Source organism: Juglans regia, chromosome 12, assembly GCF_001411555.2.
Source record: "Juglans regia cultivar Chandler chromosome 12, Walnut 2.0, whole genome shotgun sequence".
NCBI classification, from domain to species: domain Eukaryota; kingdom Viridiplantae; phylum Streptophyta; class Magnoliopsida; order Fagales; family Juglandaceae; genus Juglans; species Juglans regia.
The window spans coordinates 25313866-25329877 of NC_049912.1; the positions used below are offsets into that span (position 1 = coordinate 25313866).

The 16012-nt window shown below is 37.0% G+C and overlaps 1 protein-coding gene across 1 annotated transcript in view; it reads right to left on the minus strand.

Moving 5' to 3' along the window:
• Nucleotides 1-309: 309 nt before the first annotated feature.
• LOC109005014 (protein transport protein Sec24-like At4g32640) overlaps nt 310-16012 on the minus strand; it is a 32647-nt gene continuing 16944 nt past the window's right edge. Inside the window, exons 10-25 of the mRNA XM_018983763.2 lie at nt 12850-12927; nt 12607-12699; nt 11677-11731; nt 8383-8459; nt 8121-8192; nt 7901-7984; nt 5142-5261; nt 4968-5036; nt 3973-4050; nt 3684-3822; nt 2980-3144; nt 2170-2315; nt 1906-2085; nt 1581-1669; nt 1423-1454; nt 310-821 (exon numbers count right to left, since the gene is read on the minus strand). Of these exons, the coding sequence (XP_018839308.1) occupies nt 712-821; nt 1423-1454; nt 1581-1669; nt 1906-2085; nt 2170-2315; nt 2980-3144; nt 3684-3822; nt 3973-4050; nt 4968-5036; nt 5142-5261; nt 7901-7984; nt 8121-8192; nt 8383-8459; nt 11677-11731; nt 12607-12699; nt 12850-12927 (1587 nt within the window). The 3' untranslated portion in view covers nt 310-711. The remainder of the gene's footprint in view (nt 822-1422; nt 1455-1580; nt 1670-1905; nt 2086-2169; nt 2316-2979; nt 3145-3683; nt 3823-3972; nt 4051-4967; nt 5037-5141; nt 5262-7900; nt 7985-8120; nt 8193-8382; nt 8460-11676; nt 11732-12606; nt 12700-12849; nt 12928-16012) is intronic.

Here is a 16012-nt window from a genome sequence, read left to right on the forward strand (position 1 = left end):
TTTACTACAAATTGTTAAATACGATTAAAGTATTTCATGCGTCAAGGCGGCTTGCAACACCTGTTGCTGCAGTGCCCAAGTTAATTTTTTATTCATGGCTGAATGGCATGTCTTATGCCCTTTCACCTATTATATAAACTGAGAATGCAATGCATGCGCAAGTTACAACATGCTACTATGAATTACCCATTTCAAGCGTCAACTGGGAGTAATGTGCGTCTACAGGGCGGGAAAAAAGATCCCAGAAAGCTAAAACATCATTTTTTTTCCTTGCTGGAGAGAGAGAGAGAGAGAGAGAGAGAGAGTTCCTTCAGTAACTGATCCCAGAATTTATGTATTGGACTAACATCTGTTTTACATGTTTCTTATTCGATCAGCAAATTACAAGTTACCATCTGCAATCAACAACAAAAAACCGTTCAAACTCTTTCCCATACGCCCCCTTTTGGAGGGGGAAGGCGATCAAAATAGTGACAAATACACAACTGTAACCTTAATTTGTACTGCCTACCACCAATGTTCACAAAATATACCTAATCTAACAAACCTCTTGTAGCAAAAGTCATCTCTGATTACTTTTAACAAATTGATAATACTCGGGAGATGGCCAATATATAAATAGCAAATTGGAGTTCCTGTTTTTTTCTTCAAGAGTGCCACGACCGGAGGTGATCAGAACTTTTATATCACACGGAAGAAGCGTGAACATGATCAAGATGTCATTTTAATTTGGATTTCCCGGTGGACATGAACTAGAAACTCGACATATGAGGGGCCAATTGGATTCTTATCTTCTACCATATGGGAGAGGAACGATGCTCCTGGGGACAAGAAACAGTAAAAAGCTTTTGAGTAAACCAAAAAAAAAAAAAATTGCCGTCAAACAATTTAGAGAAATTTCATTTGATGCATTTAATAATGACAATACAAGGGACCATAATTTGACCACACGACAAACGAAGATAATATATACTCGAATTGTGATGTGATTCCATGCAACAAATAACAACATACTCGAATTGTGATCAAGAAGTATCCCAAATTATTTTAATATGTACATGGTGGGTGAAAATGTGTCTGAAATTCTGTTGCTGTATCAGGACAGCCACATGCAAGGCATACTATGAATGGTGCTGACTGCATTTTTCCCCAACAGATTAGTGCATTTTAATTGTCAGCTTAAAGAATTCAGTCTGGAAATCTGTGTAGTGACTGTAAAATTGTTTAACTAGGAGAGCTGATGTGGGCGTTAGTATTATATCCAAATCCCACTTTATCTCCCTCCCAAAACAAACAAAATTAAACTGATAAAACTGAATGAGACTATGGACAATGTAGCTACACGAGAAAATTCTGATGCTGTTTATTTTAATACATAGTAGCTGGCTAGCAGCACACAGAGGGGCTCAGGGCTGTACTGACCTGATGGATCTCCTTTCCTGCACAATTTTAAGCTGCAAAAAGAATAAAAAAATATTATTGAATATTGACTACATAACATATCATCATAGATTGAATTAGATAGATAATCAAAAGATACTGTTATAATTTTACTTAGGAATAAGAAAAAGTAATCTCCCCGGAGGTAGGAACATCTTTGCCGCCGTATTTCGTTTACCAAATCATTTACCTTCCGTGATAGTGGATTGTCATATTGCTGTAACACAAACTGTGCACAAAATCATAGGTTATAAGATGCCAAGTTGCTTAGCTGGGAACATATCCCAGCAAATGGATTCTGGAGATGCACCACTGATATAATATTCTCATTTTCACAATACAACCCTAATATCACCTTGAAGAATCAGGTTCGGGTGCTTAGCACCTTGGATCTGAGTCACTAAGACAAGTTGTTTCCATGTATATGGTAGACATTATATATTCCAAAAGGATAAGAAAAACTACCTGAGTAGAGATTTCTTCAGCCGAGGAGATCCCAAACAGTTGTTGCAAGATATTTGAATCCACGGAGTTCCCAACATATATCAAACAGTCCACACCATTCTCAAGAAGATATATTCCCTGTTCGTTAATATACTCGCTAGAAAGTGGAATCACAGGAGGAACAAGAGATTCATCCTCATCCTATTAATTAAGAGAAAGTTAACAGGTGGTGGTTTTAAAAGCATAATAAAAAAGCATCATGGAACTTTGGGGCATTATTCACACCTTTGAGTTAAGGTCATGGATAGCCACCATCCTGGGATACACCAGTGGAATTGCCAAAGGAGTAGAGAGGTAGGATACGCAGTTGATCCAAATAGACCTATCATCTATTCTCACATCATTTCGCAGTCCTGTGCTTTTCATTAATGCTGACCCAAAAAACAAAGAACAAGATATATGGACCAATGTACAATAGTTAGCCCAAAAAGATCACTGACATCATGCATTATATGTGGCAAGACGTTTCATGAAAACTATGTTTAACTACAAATAAGATCAGGGATTGCCAAAACCAACTAGAAACAAAAACGTACTAATCAAATGTTAAAAAAAAACAGTACAAGTGATATGGTACATGTGTAAAACAAAAGGCAAAACTTCACAGAAATTTACTAATCAGCATTCGCAATGCCTGGGTACACAAGTATAGCAATAAAGAATTTGATAGGTACTCGAGAAGTTTTATTCATAATAATAGTAGGCATAGCCACTGATAAATAAATAAATAAATAAAAAAAGGCACAGCCAAGTGCATGGGACGTATACATGAGTAATAGAATACATCTGGAGCGGTTATTCAAGTTAATTTCTCTTAATGTTTGGATGGTGGCCAACAATAACTTCCACTCCCCTACCTTTCTAGATTTCATGAAATTGTGTTCTTTTTTCTTCATCCCTTTAGTTGGGTGTTTCCTAATATATACTTCTTTGTACTTTGGTTGTTGGCTGTATGAAGTTCTACCAAAATTTGGCAGCAAAAACTGAATACGTTCGTGTAACACAGCACATATATATCAGGAAAAAGGAATGTACCAATGGTGTATAGAGGCAGGAGTTTAAGTGCCTCGGGAAGAATAAGCTGTCCAGACGATGTTACTGTAGCACAAAATTTACGATATGAAAGCAGAACGTTGATGCAAAGATTTGTCACTTGTTCCCGGACTTGCAAGAGTGGAGTGGAAGGAATTTTACTTGCCGCTACAGGAATGAAATCAAATTAATAATTAATACTGTCATTTCACATGGAACTAATAAATTTACAAAATAATAATACTAATGAAGTCATGAAACATAACATTTCAAGAATACATAAAGCAATAGTACCAACAAGGAGCCAAAGTAAGACCCCTTAAGAGGGGGAAAAAGAGCCTTTTACATTCACACACATCTATGATGATGACTAACATGAATTACAAATAATAATAGCTCTAAATACATATAAACTTCTTACAAAAAAAAAATACATATAAAGCTGCTGGGAATAAAAGGATTGTTACAGACTTAAAAAAATGCATAGAATGCAGAAGACACAAGATCAAATACCTTGTTTCAAGAGACACACATGCAAGCACGCACACATCTATGATGATGAGTAACATGAGTTACAAATAATGATAGCCCTAAATACATATAAACTTCTTACTTGCAAAAATAATACATATAAAGCTGCTGGGAATAAAAGAATTGTTACAAACTTAACAAAATGCATAGAATGCAGTAGACACAAGATCAAATACCTTGTTTCAAGAAACATGCAAATTGAGTGTCCAAGTCAGCTGAACGGAAAAGATTACTTAGCATATTGGTGCAAGGGAGAGATAAAGTTGTGACTCGAATTCGTCTTTGGCCATACACAGTGGTGTAAAGAAGGGCACACTGCACAAAAAATCAAGTCTACAAATAATACTAGTAGCACTGCTAATGGTAGAAGCTCTGCCCAAACAGATAGCAGAAACTCCATCATTAATAAAATAACAGCATAATTATTTCAAACTCTACAAAGACTGCAGAGAAATTTGTTGGTACCTGAAAAGAGCATTCTGAGCCATCCTGCAACTTATCATCATGTTTTAATGTTACCATTAAGGTTTTGTCAGAGTCAATCTGCAAAGCAAAAATGTGTTTGGCTTACATACAGAATTCCGAAACACAATTGGACCACAATAGGAGAGAGAAAACCAGAAAATAGACCATAGACCAAGGGCAAAGGAAGAATATTTTTTACTAAGGGCAAAATATGTATATTTATGTACATATTATACGGCTCTCTCCATTAGCTTACGATGGGGAAGAGAATTCCAAGACCTTCTTTTTCTTCTCTGTTTAAAGCAGAAAGTTGCATCGTTGATATGACTTTTATTCAGCCTGATGCTGAGTTCACTAAAATTATAATTATTTTTTTATAGGTAACTAAAATTATAATTATAAAACCATCTCAGGAGGATGCCTCGTTTGGACACTCAAACATTCTCAGATATTCTCAAAACTTTTTATAATTTCCTTCCCAAGCATCACTCAAACACAAAACACTTTTCAATTTCAAATCTTCAACTTTTTCATCTAATCATTATCTAAATACAAAACCTAATACAACTTCCTCAAACTTCCAAACAAAATACAAAAAAAAAAATACAACTTTTTCAAATTTTAGAACAAAAAAATATTAAAAAATTATTTTCAAACAATTTTTTAACTTTATAATATTTTTATTCAATTTGTTCTCTCTCATTTTCCAAAACCCAATAAAACATCTTAACTCAAACCATTTCATTACTATTCACAAACCATTTCACTATTAGTCACAGAATTCTGAGATATTCCAACTGTCCAATTAGCCTATATCTCACTCACACAGTTCAAAGATACAATCCAACGTATCTTTCAGATTATTACAAAAATTAAAACTATCTCAGTGTTACAACTGGACAACATAAACTGTCTTCAGTGACATTAAAGTTATGTGGAAGACACTATATAACTAGTAGGACCAACATAATCAAGCATTATGTAAATATACAAACCCCAGGTAGGTCAACATCTGTCGGGATGCGTCTGCAAAAGTTTCCATGGTATTCTTGAACTTGAATACCCTATAAATGATGAAAAGAAAATATGAACTCACTAGAATAGACCAACTATCAAGAACATAGAAGCTATAATTACTTACACGAACTCCAGTATACCAAAAAGCTTACCTGGCTGCATCTCACACGCATCACTGCCTCAAAACCTTGAGGCCTTGTGATATTCCATCTAAGATCATTGTAAAGCTTCGCAGGATCAGAAACAGCTGAGAATGGGTAATAATAATAAACCTGTAAGATGGTAGACAGAATTTAAAGATTTATCATGAAACATCCATTACACAAGGAAAAAAATAGAGTACATATATATTAGATGTCCATATGAATAAATAGTCAACAATTACATAAACTAAATGATTTTAATTTTCAGCATCTGCTTCGCTAGTTCATTTTAGCTCAAGGAGTTAAAACATCCTTCAAATGGGCACTTACTTTTTGGCATTACGGTAGTAGCTTTCAACAGACAAATTGCAATTTTAACACCAAGTATAAAGGCCATAGCTAATAATGTCTGCCACATAAAGCTTTTTAGAATATAGATGACTGCTTGGTGACATTTGATTGGGGAACAGAGTACACCTTCAAGCATCCAAATCCCTAAGAATGTGATGCAAAGGAATCTATAGGCTGGATATGTAACAAAGCCTACTTTTGGTTTGATAAGAAAGTCGAAACAATCTAGAGGATATGAGATTCCTATGGTTAGCTTATTCCTAACCTGGAGGAGTTACTCTTTTTCCAACCTAGCATAAACTCAAATAAAAGTACATTGCAAAAGCACCTTGAGATTTTAGTCTACGAAACCATTATCATGCTGAAATAAAAAATAAAAATAATATAAAAAAAAGTTCAATAAGAAATGATGTCCCCCAATACATGTACAAAGGTCAGGTGAACGAGCGAGAGAAGAGGTTGGATGAGGAAAAGAGAATTTTTTTTTTTTTTTTTGACAGGTAATCAAAGATAATATATTCATAGAAATAGGTATAGCCCAGGTACACAGGAAGTATACATGAAAACATGCCTAGCTAGCAGATACAATAGAAAGAAGAAGATCATGAACACTATGTCCGTTACAAACTATAGCCCTCGCCCATAAAAACAAAGTCTTAAAAAAGAAAACTTTAAGCTCTTCCCTTGTTCTCTCTTGATCAACAAAACATCTAGCATTTCTCTCCCTCCAAATGCACCAACACATACATATTGGTACCAATCTCCAGATTGCTGCTACCTAAGAATCTCCATGTAGTCTTGTCCAGCTTGCGAGGAAATCCACCAATCTCTAAGGCATAACCCAAGACAATCCGACTCTTGAGAAGAAATCATCCCATACAGCCTTAGCCACCTCACAGTGTAAAAACAGATGATCAACAGACTCCCTATGCTTCTTACACATACAACACTAATCTAGGACAATGACCCGCCGTTTCCTCAAATTATCTATAGTGAGGATCTTGTCCAAAGACGTTGTCCAGACAAAGAAAGCTGCTTTTGAATGAGCTTTCGTCTTCCATATGCTCTTCCATGGGAATATAGACAAATCAGAGTTCATGAGCTTTTGATAAAAAGAACTAACCGATACCTTTTTTAGAATGATTACAATGCAACTTGTCTCCAGAGCCCCTTGGAATGCTTGCGGAATATAAAACCGCAAAGAACTCCGTAAAAGACTCCAATTCCCAATCATGGGCTGCCCTAATGAATTCAATATTCCATTGAGGGGTGCCATTTTCTAAAGAATGAAGGTAGGCAATTGATGCCTCATTTACTCTTGCAAGCGCAAAGATGGCAGGGAAGGTATCTCGTAGAAAATAGTTACCACACCATATATCAAACCAAAAAGGGACACGCGAACCATCGCCTACAACAAAATGTTCATATTCTCGGAAGGTCCCCCAAAGACTCCTAATGTTTTTCCACAAACCCACTCCATAAGTGCCTCGTACCTCATTCGAGCACCATCCTCCCCAAGCTTCCCCAAACTGAGAATCTATAACCGCCTCCAAAAGGCCTCCCTTTCATTTTGGTACCTCCACAACCACTTACCCAAAAGAGCTTGATTAAATTTCAGCAAGTGGTGAATCCCCAAACCTCCCCTAGAAATTGGGGTACAAACTGTAGACCAATTAACCAGGTGGAATTTGAATTCTTCCCTCAATCCACTCCATAAGAAATCCCTTTATAGCTTCTCAATGCGGTTAGCCACCTTTGTGGGAAGCAGGAACAAAGACAAGAAATAGGTGGAGCGCAGATTGGCTGCTTGGAAGAGGCTTTACTTGTCGAAAGGTGGTAGGTTGACTTTCCCACGTATTAATCCATCATATTAATACTTGTCGAAATGGGGATAAATCCATCATATTAATAGAAAAGGAAAAAGAACTTTCCCAAGCCTAGGGAATTTGGACAGCCCAGCAGTTTCAAAGGGAGTCAGTCATTCTCACATATATGAAGTCTTAAATGGAATCTAGATACACTTGAACATCTAAATTCCCTTGAGCCATTTGCAACTGAGTAAAAGAATATATGGATTAGGATTGCTAGGAAATTTAAAACTAGTCTGAAACCAAACAACACCTGAGGTAAACGTCCATTTAAAAATTTACTAGTCACCCTTGCCACACAAGCGAGCTCTCTTCAACGCAAGGGATAAAAAATGGAAAACAGAAACACTTCGACTGTCATGTTTTTGTCAATATAGACATTGCTACAAAAGGATCACAGGCAATAATCATAATATGCAACAGAAAGTGTTCTTCTGTTAAGACAATTCGTGAAACTTCAAGGGGCTTATTGTTAACAAAAAGTTCATACACACATATGCATCCACGCAAGCACACACAGAGTGATCAGTGATCAGAAAGCCATGATACCTGTCCTCCAGTAGTTCTTGGTATGACAGAGATAGAAGCGATGTCTATATAAGTCTGGGTAGTAATAAATACATCAACACAGACCTGGAACAAATCACGATAATGACAATTAGCCCAGACACATTTTGCTCACTAGCAACTCCCCAGAAACAAGTGTCAGTTGCAATAATTTATAATCAAAATCTTTATCGCACTCGAGTGAAAAAGAATTAAAGTTAACCTGATACTCAGCAAATTCAATTGCCATTGTCTTTAAAGTTTTGTCTGCTGGTTGGAGTAATTTGTGGAACTCCTGAAATGGGGAAAAACTTTCAATTAAAAAAAACTAAATTATTCTCTTGTATCGATCAGTACTAGCACTTTCACAATGAATATTAAGTGTAAGTATTACAAATAATTATCAAAAGAACACACAGGAAAAGGCAAGAACAAGCCAAAGGACACACGATGGTGGGATAAAACATAATACAAGGTATTTATACCTTCTCCCCTGCAGAAATATTAGTCCGCCCTTCAGCCTCTCTAGCAGAAAGCGATCCAATGCCAGTTGATGGCAAGACTGCATACAAAAAAACAAGCATCAGCATTCTCTGATGCAATAAGTTTTTTGTAAGTTTTTAAAGATTTCAAGGGAGCCGCATCTTTAAATTTGATACTGAGAGCCATTTATGTATTTGGCTATGGTCATTTCTGCTTTCATAAGTCTAACATTGGCTGTGGACTTGTGCCCAAGGGGTTGTGTTTGACTTTTAACCATGCTCAGGGCTACTTATCGGGAAAAAACAAATATGCTCAGGGCTCCCTATTTAGCAAGACAAACAAAAAAATAAGGAAATTTCAATTTAATGGTATCATGAAACCATTCACAGACTACTTTTCCATTAGCACCAACAGAGGCAACTTAACAACTTTTGCAGACAATTAGATCATTAACATGTGCTACCATTGCTGTGAAGAAAAAGAACCAATAATTTCAAGTTTTCCAGCTACTAGCTATTAAGACACCAACTAATCAGACCGCATAGAAATCTTCAAGAACTGATATCCAGTTCCTAACTCCATATTACACATACATTATCATCTCCCACTTAAATATATTGTTAACACACTGCAAAATGCAAAACGAATCTGCCCCTATAATCTGCTCAATGAACCACTTGGCCTAGTTACTACAACTCAAACCATTCAATTAGAATACATGTCCATTTGTCTGACTTCAAGTTACTCACCATTTGCTTTGACCTTTTCTGATAGGTGACTTTTTTTTTTTTTTTTTAATAAGTAAACGATTTTATTAATAAGAATAAGCATAGCCCAAGTACGCAATGGGGTATACAAGAGGTAACACCTATTTAGGAAGAAGAAAGGAAACAAGAAAATCATGAAAATCTAGGTCATTGAAATCTACAGCTTTAGCCCATAGGAATAAAGTTTTAACAAAGAGTAAACTAATCTCCTTCACTGATCACTCCTTGTCTTCAAAAGTCCGATCATTTCGTTCTTGCCATAGGCACCATAGAATACAAATAGGAACCATCTTTCACACAGTTGTGATTTGTGGAATACCGCTCAGTTCGTCCAATTGGCCAGAAGCTCGACCACAGTAGCAGGCATAACCTAGGAAAGCTTTAAACTTCTAAAAATATCATCCCATAATGCTCTAGGAACCTCACAATGCAAGAGAAGATGATCCACAATCTTACCATTTGTTTTTGCACATACAACACCAATCTACTATAATCACTCCATGTTTATGTAAATTATCTATCGTCAAAATCTTATCCAAAGATGCAGTCCACGCAAAAAATGCCACCATGGGAGGCGCCTTGTTCCTCCAAATCCTTCTCCATGGAAAGTGATTGTTCTATGGCTATGTTAGTTTCTTAAGTGCTCGGTCTCATGAGTACGAGTCTGAAAAAATCCGAAAAGCTACCAACTTTCCAATCTTGGGCCGCCCCAACGAAACTCACATTCCATTGAACTAAGTCACCAGACATCTCCATGAGGTCAACCACTAATGCTTCTTTCTCATATGCAATCTTGAAAACTGTAGGGAATGAGTCCTTAAGGGCTCCGCTATCTCCACACCATAAGTCATACCAGTAATTTATTCTAGATCCATCTCCCATCACAATTCTAGTGTGGCGAGTAAAAACCTCCCACCCTTGTCTAATGTGCTTCCATACTCCCACTCCATAAACCCCACGCACCTCTCTAGTGCCCCCCCCCCCCCCCCAAAAAAAAAAACCAAAAACAAAAACCTCCATACTTGAAGTCAATCTCACCAACTTTGATAAAGCTTCCCGTTCCATATTATACCACCACAACCATTTCCCAAGAAGAGCCCAATTGAGTACTCTTATATTTCTAATTCCAATCCACCAGAAGAGATTAGGGAGCATACCTTGTCCCGCTTGACCAGATGGAATTTGAATTCATCACCTAGCTCATTCCAAAGGATCCCTTCCCTTTCACAACCTTAGGAAACAATTCTGAATTTTAACACAAATTCTAACTTAGTAAGAACAACCTTTGAATTTTTGGCTCTCTTCCCTTTCACAACTACAATTTAACATAACCAATTCTAAAAGAGTTATTTTATTATTAAGTCAGTGTGTAGAGCACACCATCCACACCACTTTAATAATAAGATTTGATTTGTAAAATTCAAATTTTAAAATTTATCTTCCAAATCAAATTATGTCATGTAAGAACTTTACTAGATGTGCTCTACACACCGGCTTGAGAATAGAATTTTTCATTCTAAAATTATTTGCTTAGAAAGAAAAGTTCTAAAAATTATACCCCTTTCCATTTTTTCCTCTTGGTATAAGCCTAAATATACCAATTCCCTAGCTATAAGCTAATTTCCTAATATCTTCAACATCGGGTTTCCCCATTGACTTGGTTGTAGATAAACAAGCAATCGTCATAGTTAGTAATGATTATACACATATCTCCACGATTTGCTTATGTGCAACATACAATATGCAACATCAGAATGCCACGGTTAAGGCTGGGCAGCGGAGCACCACCACCCGCCCCACCCAGTCCAGCATCCACCTGCATGCAGCTGGGAGTCGGGGGCGGGGTCCAAGCACTCCCGATGTTTACCCCATCCCGCCCGGCAAGCCCATATGTGTGTGTGTGTGTATAAAACAATTTTCTTTAATAAAAACGTCACTTTATCTTAGGTTTTATTTTATTTTTAAATAAAAAGATGTAAACAACGTCGTTTCAAGGTTACGTTTAACTTAAAACCTAACCCTCCCCTCCCTTCCCCCAATCTATTTCTTTCTTCTCTGCCTCTCTTCCTCCCCCCCCCCCCCCCCATCACTGCCTCTCTCTCTCTCCTCAACAGTGCCCCCGTTCTCTCCTGATTCTCCTCTCCTCTTCTTCTCCTCCTCCTCCACTTTTTCTTCTCCTTCTTGAAGCACAAATGGCCGTGGGTTTGTGAAGAGACCCACAGCCATTCAGGGGCAGTGGTTTTGTGCTCAGATATGTTGTTGTTTTGGATTTTTTTGATGTTTTCCGATTTGTTGGGGATAGATCTGTAATCTAGGCACGGTATCAAAAGCACATGAATCAAAATAGAAGCAGTGTTTGTTTTGTTCTTTTGTTTGTATTCCATCAGATTTATTGAAGAAGAAAACTGCAGCAGGGGCACCAAATAACTGACTGCATACTCCAAAGTATTATATAATATTTTCACTAACAAACATTATATAATATCAGACAATAAAGAGAAATACTATTGTATGGGATTATGAGCTTACCTGATTGAAATACCAAAAGTTTTCCTCCGCTATTCTTTATTGCCAAGAAAGTAGCCTGAATACGGACCAAAACTTGAAAATCTTGTAATGGAGAATAATCAAATATATTTTTTCATTGAATGGGGTAATTTTTATCACTAAAAAGTATAATGTGCCATGATTAAGTATCAGTTCAAGGAGATACATATGTGTCTCACTAAATTATACAAAATTCAATGTTCTTGCAATCTGCTGACACATGATAACAGCAAAAAGAATAATTTTGTTGTCTATCTTACTGACAGTAGAATAAAATAGAATAAAAGCAACAAGCTTCTAGTGTAGTAAAGAAAATAATTATTTCCTTTTCTTTAATTATTGTTCTCAGAACCAGCAACTGAGATCATGTCCCAAGTTCGAGAGCTCCTAACATTATTTTGTAAATACGCAATTGATATGTGTGCTGCAAATTATTGTAAGTATTCATATGGTGACAAATGATTAACAAAAAATACATGTTGAAGATTGGGCTATGAAGATTGTGAAAACTGGGCTATGAAGATTGTGAAAATTTGTAGGACAAAGCCCTTTATATTTAGGTGGCTGCTTATGTTTTTGCTCGTTTACCCAGCTTTGAGGGTTTTTTTTCTTCTTTATACTTTTTCTGATTAAGTGTCTCTCTTGTGTACTTCCAGTGTACATAGTTTGCACCTTTTCTTGAGTTTCAACAAAATCTTATTCATGAGAGAGAGAGAGAGAAGGAAAATAAAATTAAGAAATACATGCTAAATGCATTTTAATTGGAATCAAAACTAGAATTGGGGTCAGAATCAAGACAGAATCCATACACAAATTTGTACACCACAAAACTGTTAACAAAGTTTCATAGTATCAATGGAAACTGGATAGACACCATGAATGGACAGAACTGCCTTTTATAGAAAGCCATACCTGGACTGCAGCACCAAAGGCTGATTCAGCAGTTCTATTGTTATGAAACATGGTTGGGATGCTTTCCAGCAATAGCTCTAAATGTTGACGGCTCTAAAACACAGAACAAACAAGTAATTATTATATTAAGGCATTCGAAAATTAGTTAAATTAATACAGATAAATGAAAATGCTAGAGATCCACTTATTAGTAGAACCATCGAAAACATAAATGGAGAAGACATTTAACAGTTCAAATCCAACCTCAGAGAGCGGAACAACGACATCAGTATGCAGAGGAGTATAAACATCTTGGACATCAGGAACAATTAGCATTAGTGGCTGCAAACATATGTTGAAAACTGAAATCAGCATGGAACGTTTTCATATTATAAAGAAAGGCGGGCTAGAGTTGCCAAACTATAATTGTTAAAGCATAGTAAATTATTAATATTCACCCTTCCCATCAACATAAGCTTTTGGGAAGAGTTTGACAAACTCCCATAATGTCTTCTCTCACCAACTCATTGTGTGTCAATTCCAACATTTAATTATGTAAAAAAAAAAAAAAATCGGAAAATCTTTTCACACAGCAGCTTTCAAATGCTACGCCTTTTTCACTAAAAATCCAATACTTCACATAACACTAAATTCCCATTTCATCGAGTGTTTTTACTGAAAAAGGATGCTATCTTGGCATTTGAGATGTTACCTATCTAAGAAGTTGCTTAAAGTTTAAAGTTTTGGGTTAATTGCAAAAATCTTGGCATTTGAGATGTTACCTATCTAAGAAGTTGCTTAAAGTTAAAAAAATAAAAATAAAAATAAAAAATAGTTTTTGCATCTCTGAACGTAGTAAAAGGATGGCTAAATCCATGTGTCTATGTGGGATAGCAGCTTTATGGGTGGCTAAGGGGATAGAGGATTGCTTAGAACTCATTTGTCATGAGGGATTCTTCAAGGAGCTAAGGATGGGTAATGGAGTTATCATCATTCAACATCATATTAACGCATGGGTCAGTTTTTTGCAACACTCAGATTTTCGGAATGGAAGGAGGAAATGGTTGTTGGTGATCCCGGAAGGCACAAATGGCATCGGATGGAAAGGTTTTCTGCTTTCCATTCGAAGCATCACTAGGTCCAAAGTTGTTGTTCTGAAGCTTGCAAACAAAGGAGAGTTTGTTGATGGAAAGACAGTGGGAATGCCTCCCTCGATCAAAGGTGCCTCTTACGCCTCAGTGTTGAGGTCACCGATGGGTAGTCCGATAGAGAATAGCTTCGAGGCAGAAGGAAAGGATAAGGCAGTTGGAGGAGACAGGTTGTCAGGTGGCATTGGAAGAAGTGGAAGGTAAGCACCATGTGTTGCGAGGTGGAATGGCTGCTTCTGTCGGGTGTTTGAGGGTGGGAGAAGTGGAGGGCGTCTTGTGGGCTGTAAGAGCTCAATTGTTGGGAGTTATGGAGTATGTGAGAGATCTTATGATAGATGAGTTCTTAAGTGCGCCGTCACAGGGCATTTCAACGCCGTCACAGATAGGGTCATCGGACGTCGGCATAATAGTTCACGCTGGTATCAGTCAGGACATCCGCATCTTGTCGTCTGACTACCCTCAGTCACCAGTTGCAAATGGGGTTGGTATCTTTTTCCAGGGTTCACTTTCAGTTGAAGATGGGGGTCCTTCCAGGGTTTTGAGTACTTTGGAAGAAGCAGACAAGCCTCTTCAGAAGATGAAAATGGGGTAACATAAGGTAGTGCATCCCCTACCTGTTCATGCCTCCTGAGGGAGCAGTAGGGTCTGACAAAGTGGCACAGAAAAGATCGTCGAGGGGTGGGGCACCTACAAGCAATGTCCTCGTCAATCGAACGACTACACTTATGCCAAAGGTGAAGCAACCTTTAATGGTGACAGCAACATTGGACAACAACAATATAGCTGTTGAGGAGGTTCGGGATTTGAATGTAGGATATGGCAGGGAGGAAATTATGGGCTTGTCGTTGGTGCCTTGTGAAGAGGAATGTCTACGGTCGGGAGTGCAATTGGGAACTGTGTCTGGGAATAATATTGTTCCCTTAGTTTCTCTCCCTCTGATAAACAATATAGTGGGTTCACCATCGGATTGGGTTCTGCATAAGGTTAACGAGATTCATCATATTGTGGGGCTTTCATATAGAGGAAGTGAAGACCAATTTAAAGCACTACTCACTACGATTGAGGCAGACCACTCACTTGAAACCAAATTAAATTTTAAGAAAAGTAGGGAGTTAAAACGTCTTTCTTGGGCAATCAACTACGACATTAAGGAAAGTAGCTCAAGTCGAGGAAAGACTAAGGCTTCTTTTATTTTCGCAAATGAGATGAGATGAGTTGAATTTGAAAAAGTTGAATTGTTTATTTTATTTTGTGTGAAAATTTGAAAAAGTTATAATGATTAGATAAGATGAGATGAGAATGATTGTGAAAACAAACGAGGCCTAAATGGAGGGCTTAATGAAGACGTCCTCATAGAGAGAGTTTCGGGAGGAGTATTAGTCTTAAGGGATCTTTCTTGGGCAATCAACTACGACGCTAAGGAAGGTAGCTCAAGTCGAGAGAAGGCTAAGGCCTCGTTTGTTTTCGCAAATTAGATGAGATGAGTTGAGATAAAAGTTAAAAGTTGAATAAAATATTAGTAGAATATATTTTTTTAATATTATTTTTATTTTAGAATTTGAAAACGTTGAATTGTTTATTTTATTTTGTGTAAAAATTTGAGAAAGTTATAATAATTAGATGAGATCAGATGAGATGAAATAAGAATGGTTGTGAAAACAAACGAGGCATAAATGGAGGGCTTTTTGAAGACGTCCTCGTAGAGGGAGTTTTGGAAGGAGTATTAGTCTTAGGGGAAACAGGGGTTGGGGATGGGGAGGTGTGTTCTATTCCAATTTGGGCTTGGTGTATTTCAGATAAATTTCTAATTTTCATGGGCTTTTTGGGTCATTAGGAACTTTCTAGTATGAGCTAGGTGTTTCTTGTATACGTCTAGTGTACTTGGTTACTCCTATTGATATATATATAAAAAATTATTTTTACTTATAAAAAAAAAGTTTAAAATTTTGGGTTAATTGCAAAATCAGTACCTGAGTTTTCACGCTTGTGCAATTTGAGGCCCTAGTTTTCAAGTTTAGCAAAATTGATACCCGAATTTCAAAAAACTCACAATTAGATACCTTTGTCAATCTACTGTTTGAAAATTAATGGGAGAATTGCTACATGGCATCAGTATGCAATGTGTCAGCCTTTGATCGGCTGACAAGGATATTAATGCCATGTGTTAGCCAATCAAAAACTAATGCATGGCCTTCCGTTAGTTTTCTAACAGGAGATTGATGGAGGCACCTAATTGTAAGTTTCTTGAAGTTCAGGTATCAATTTTGCGAAAGTTGAAA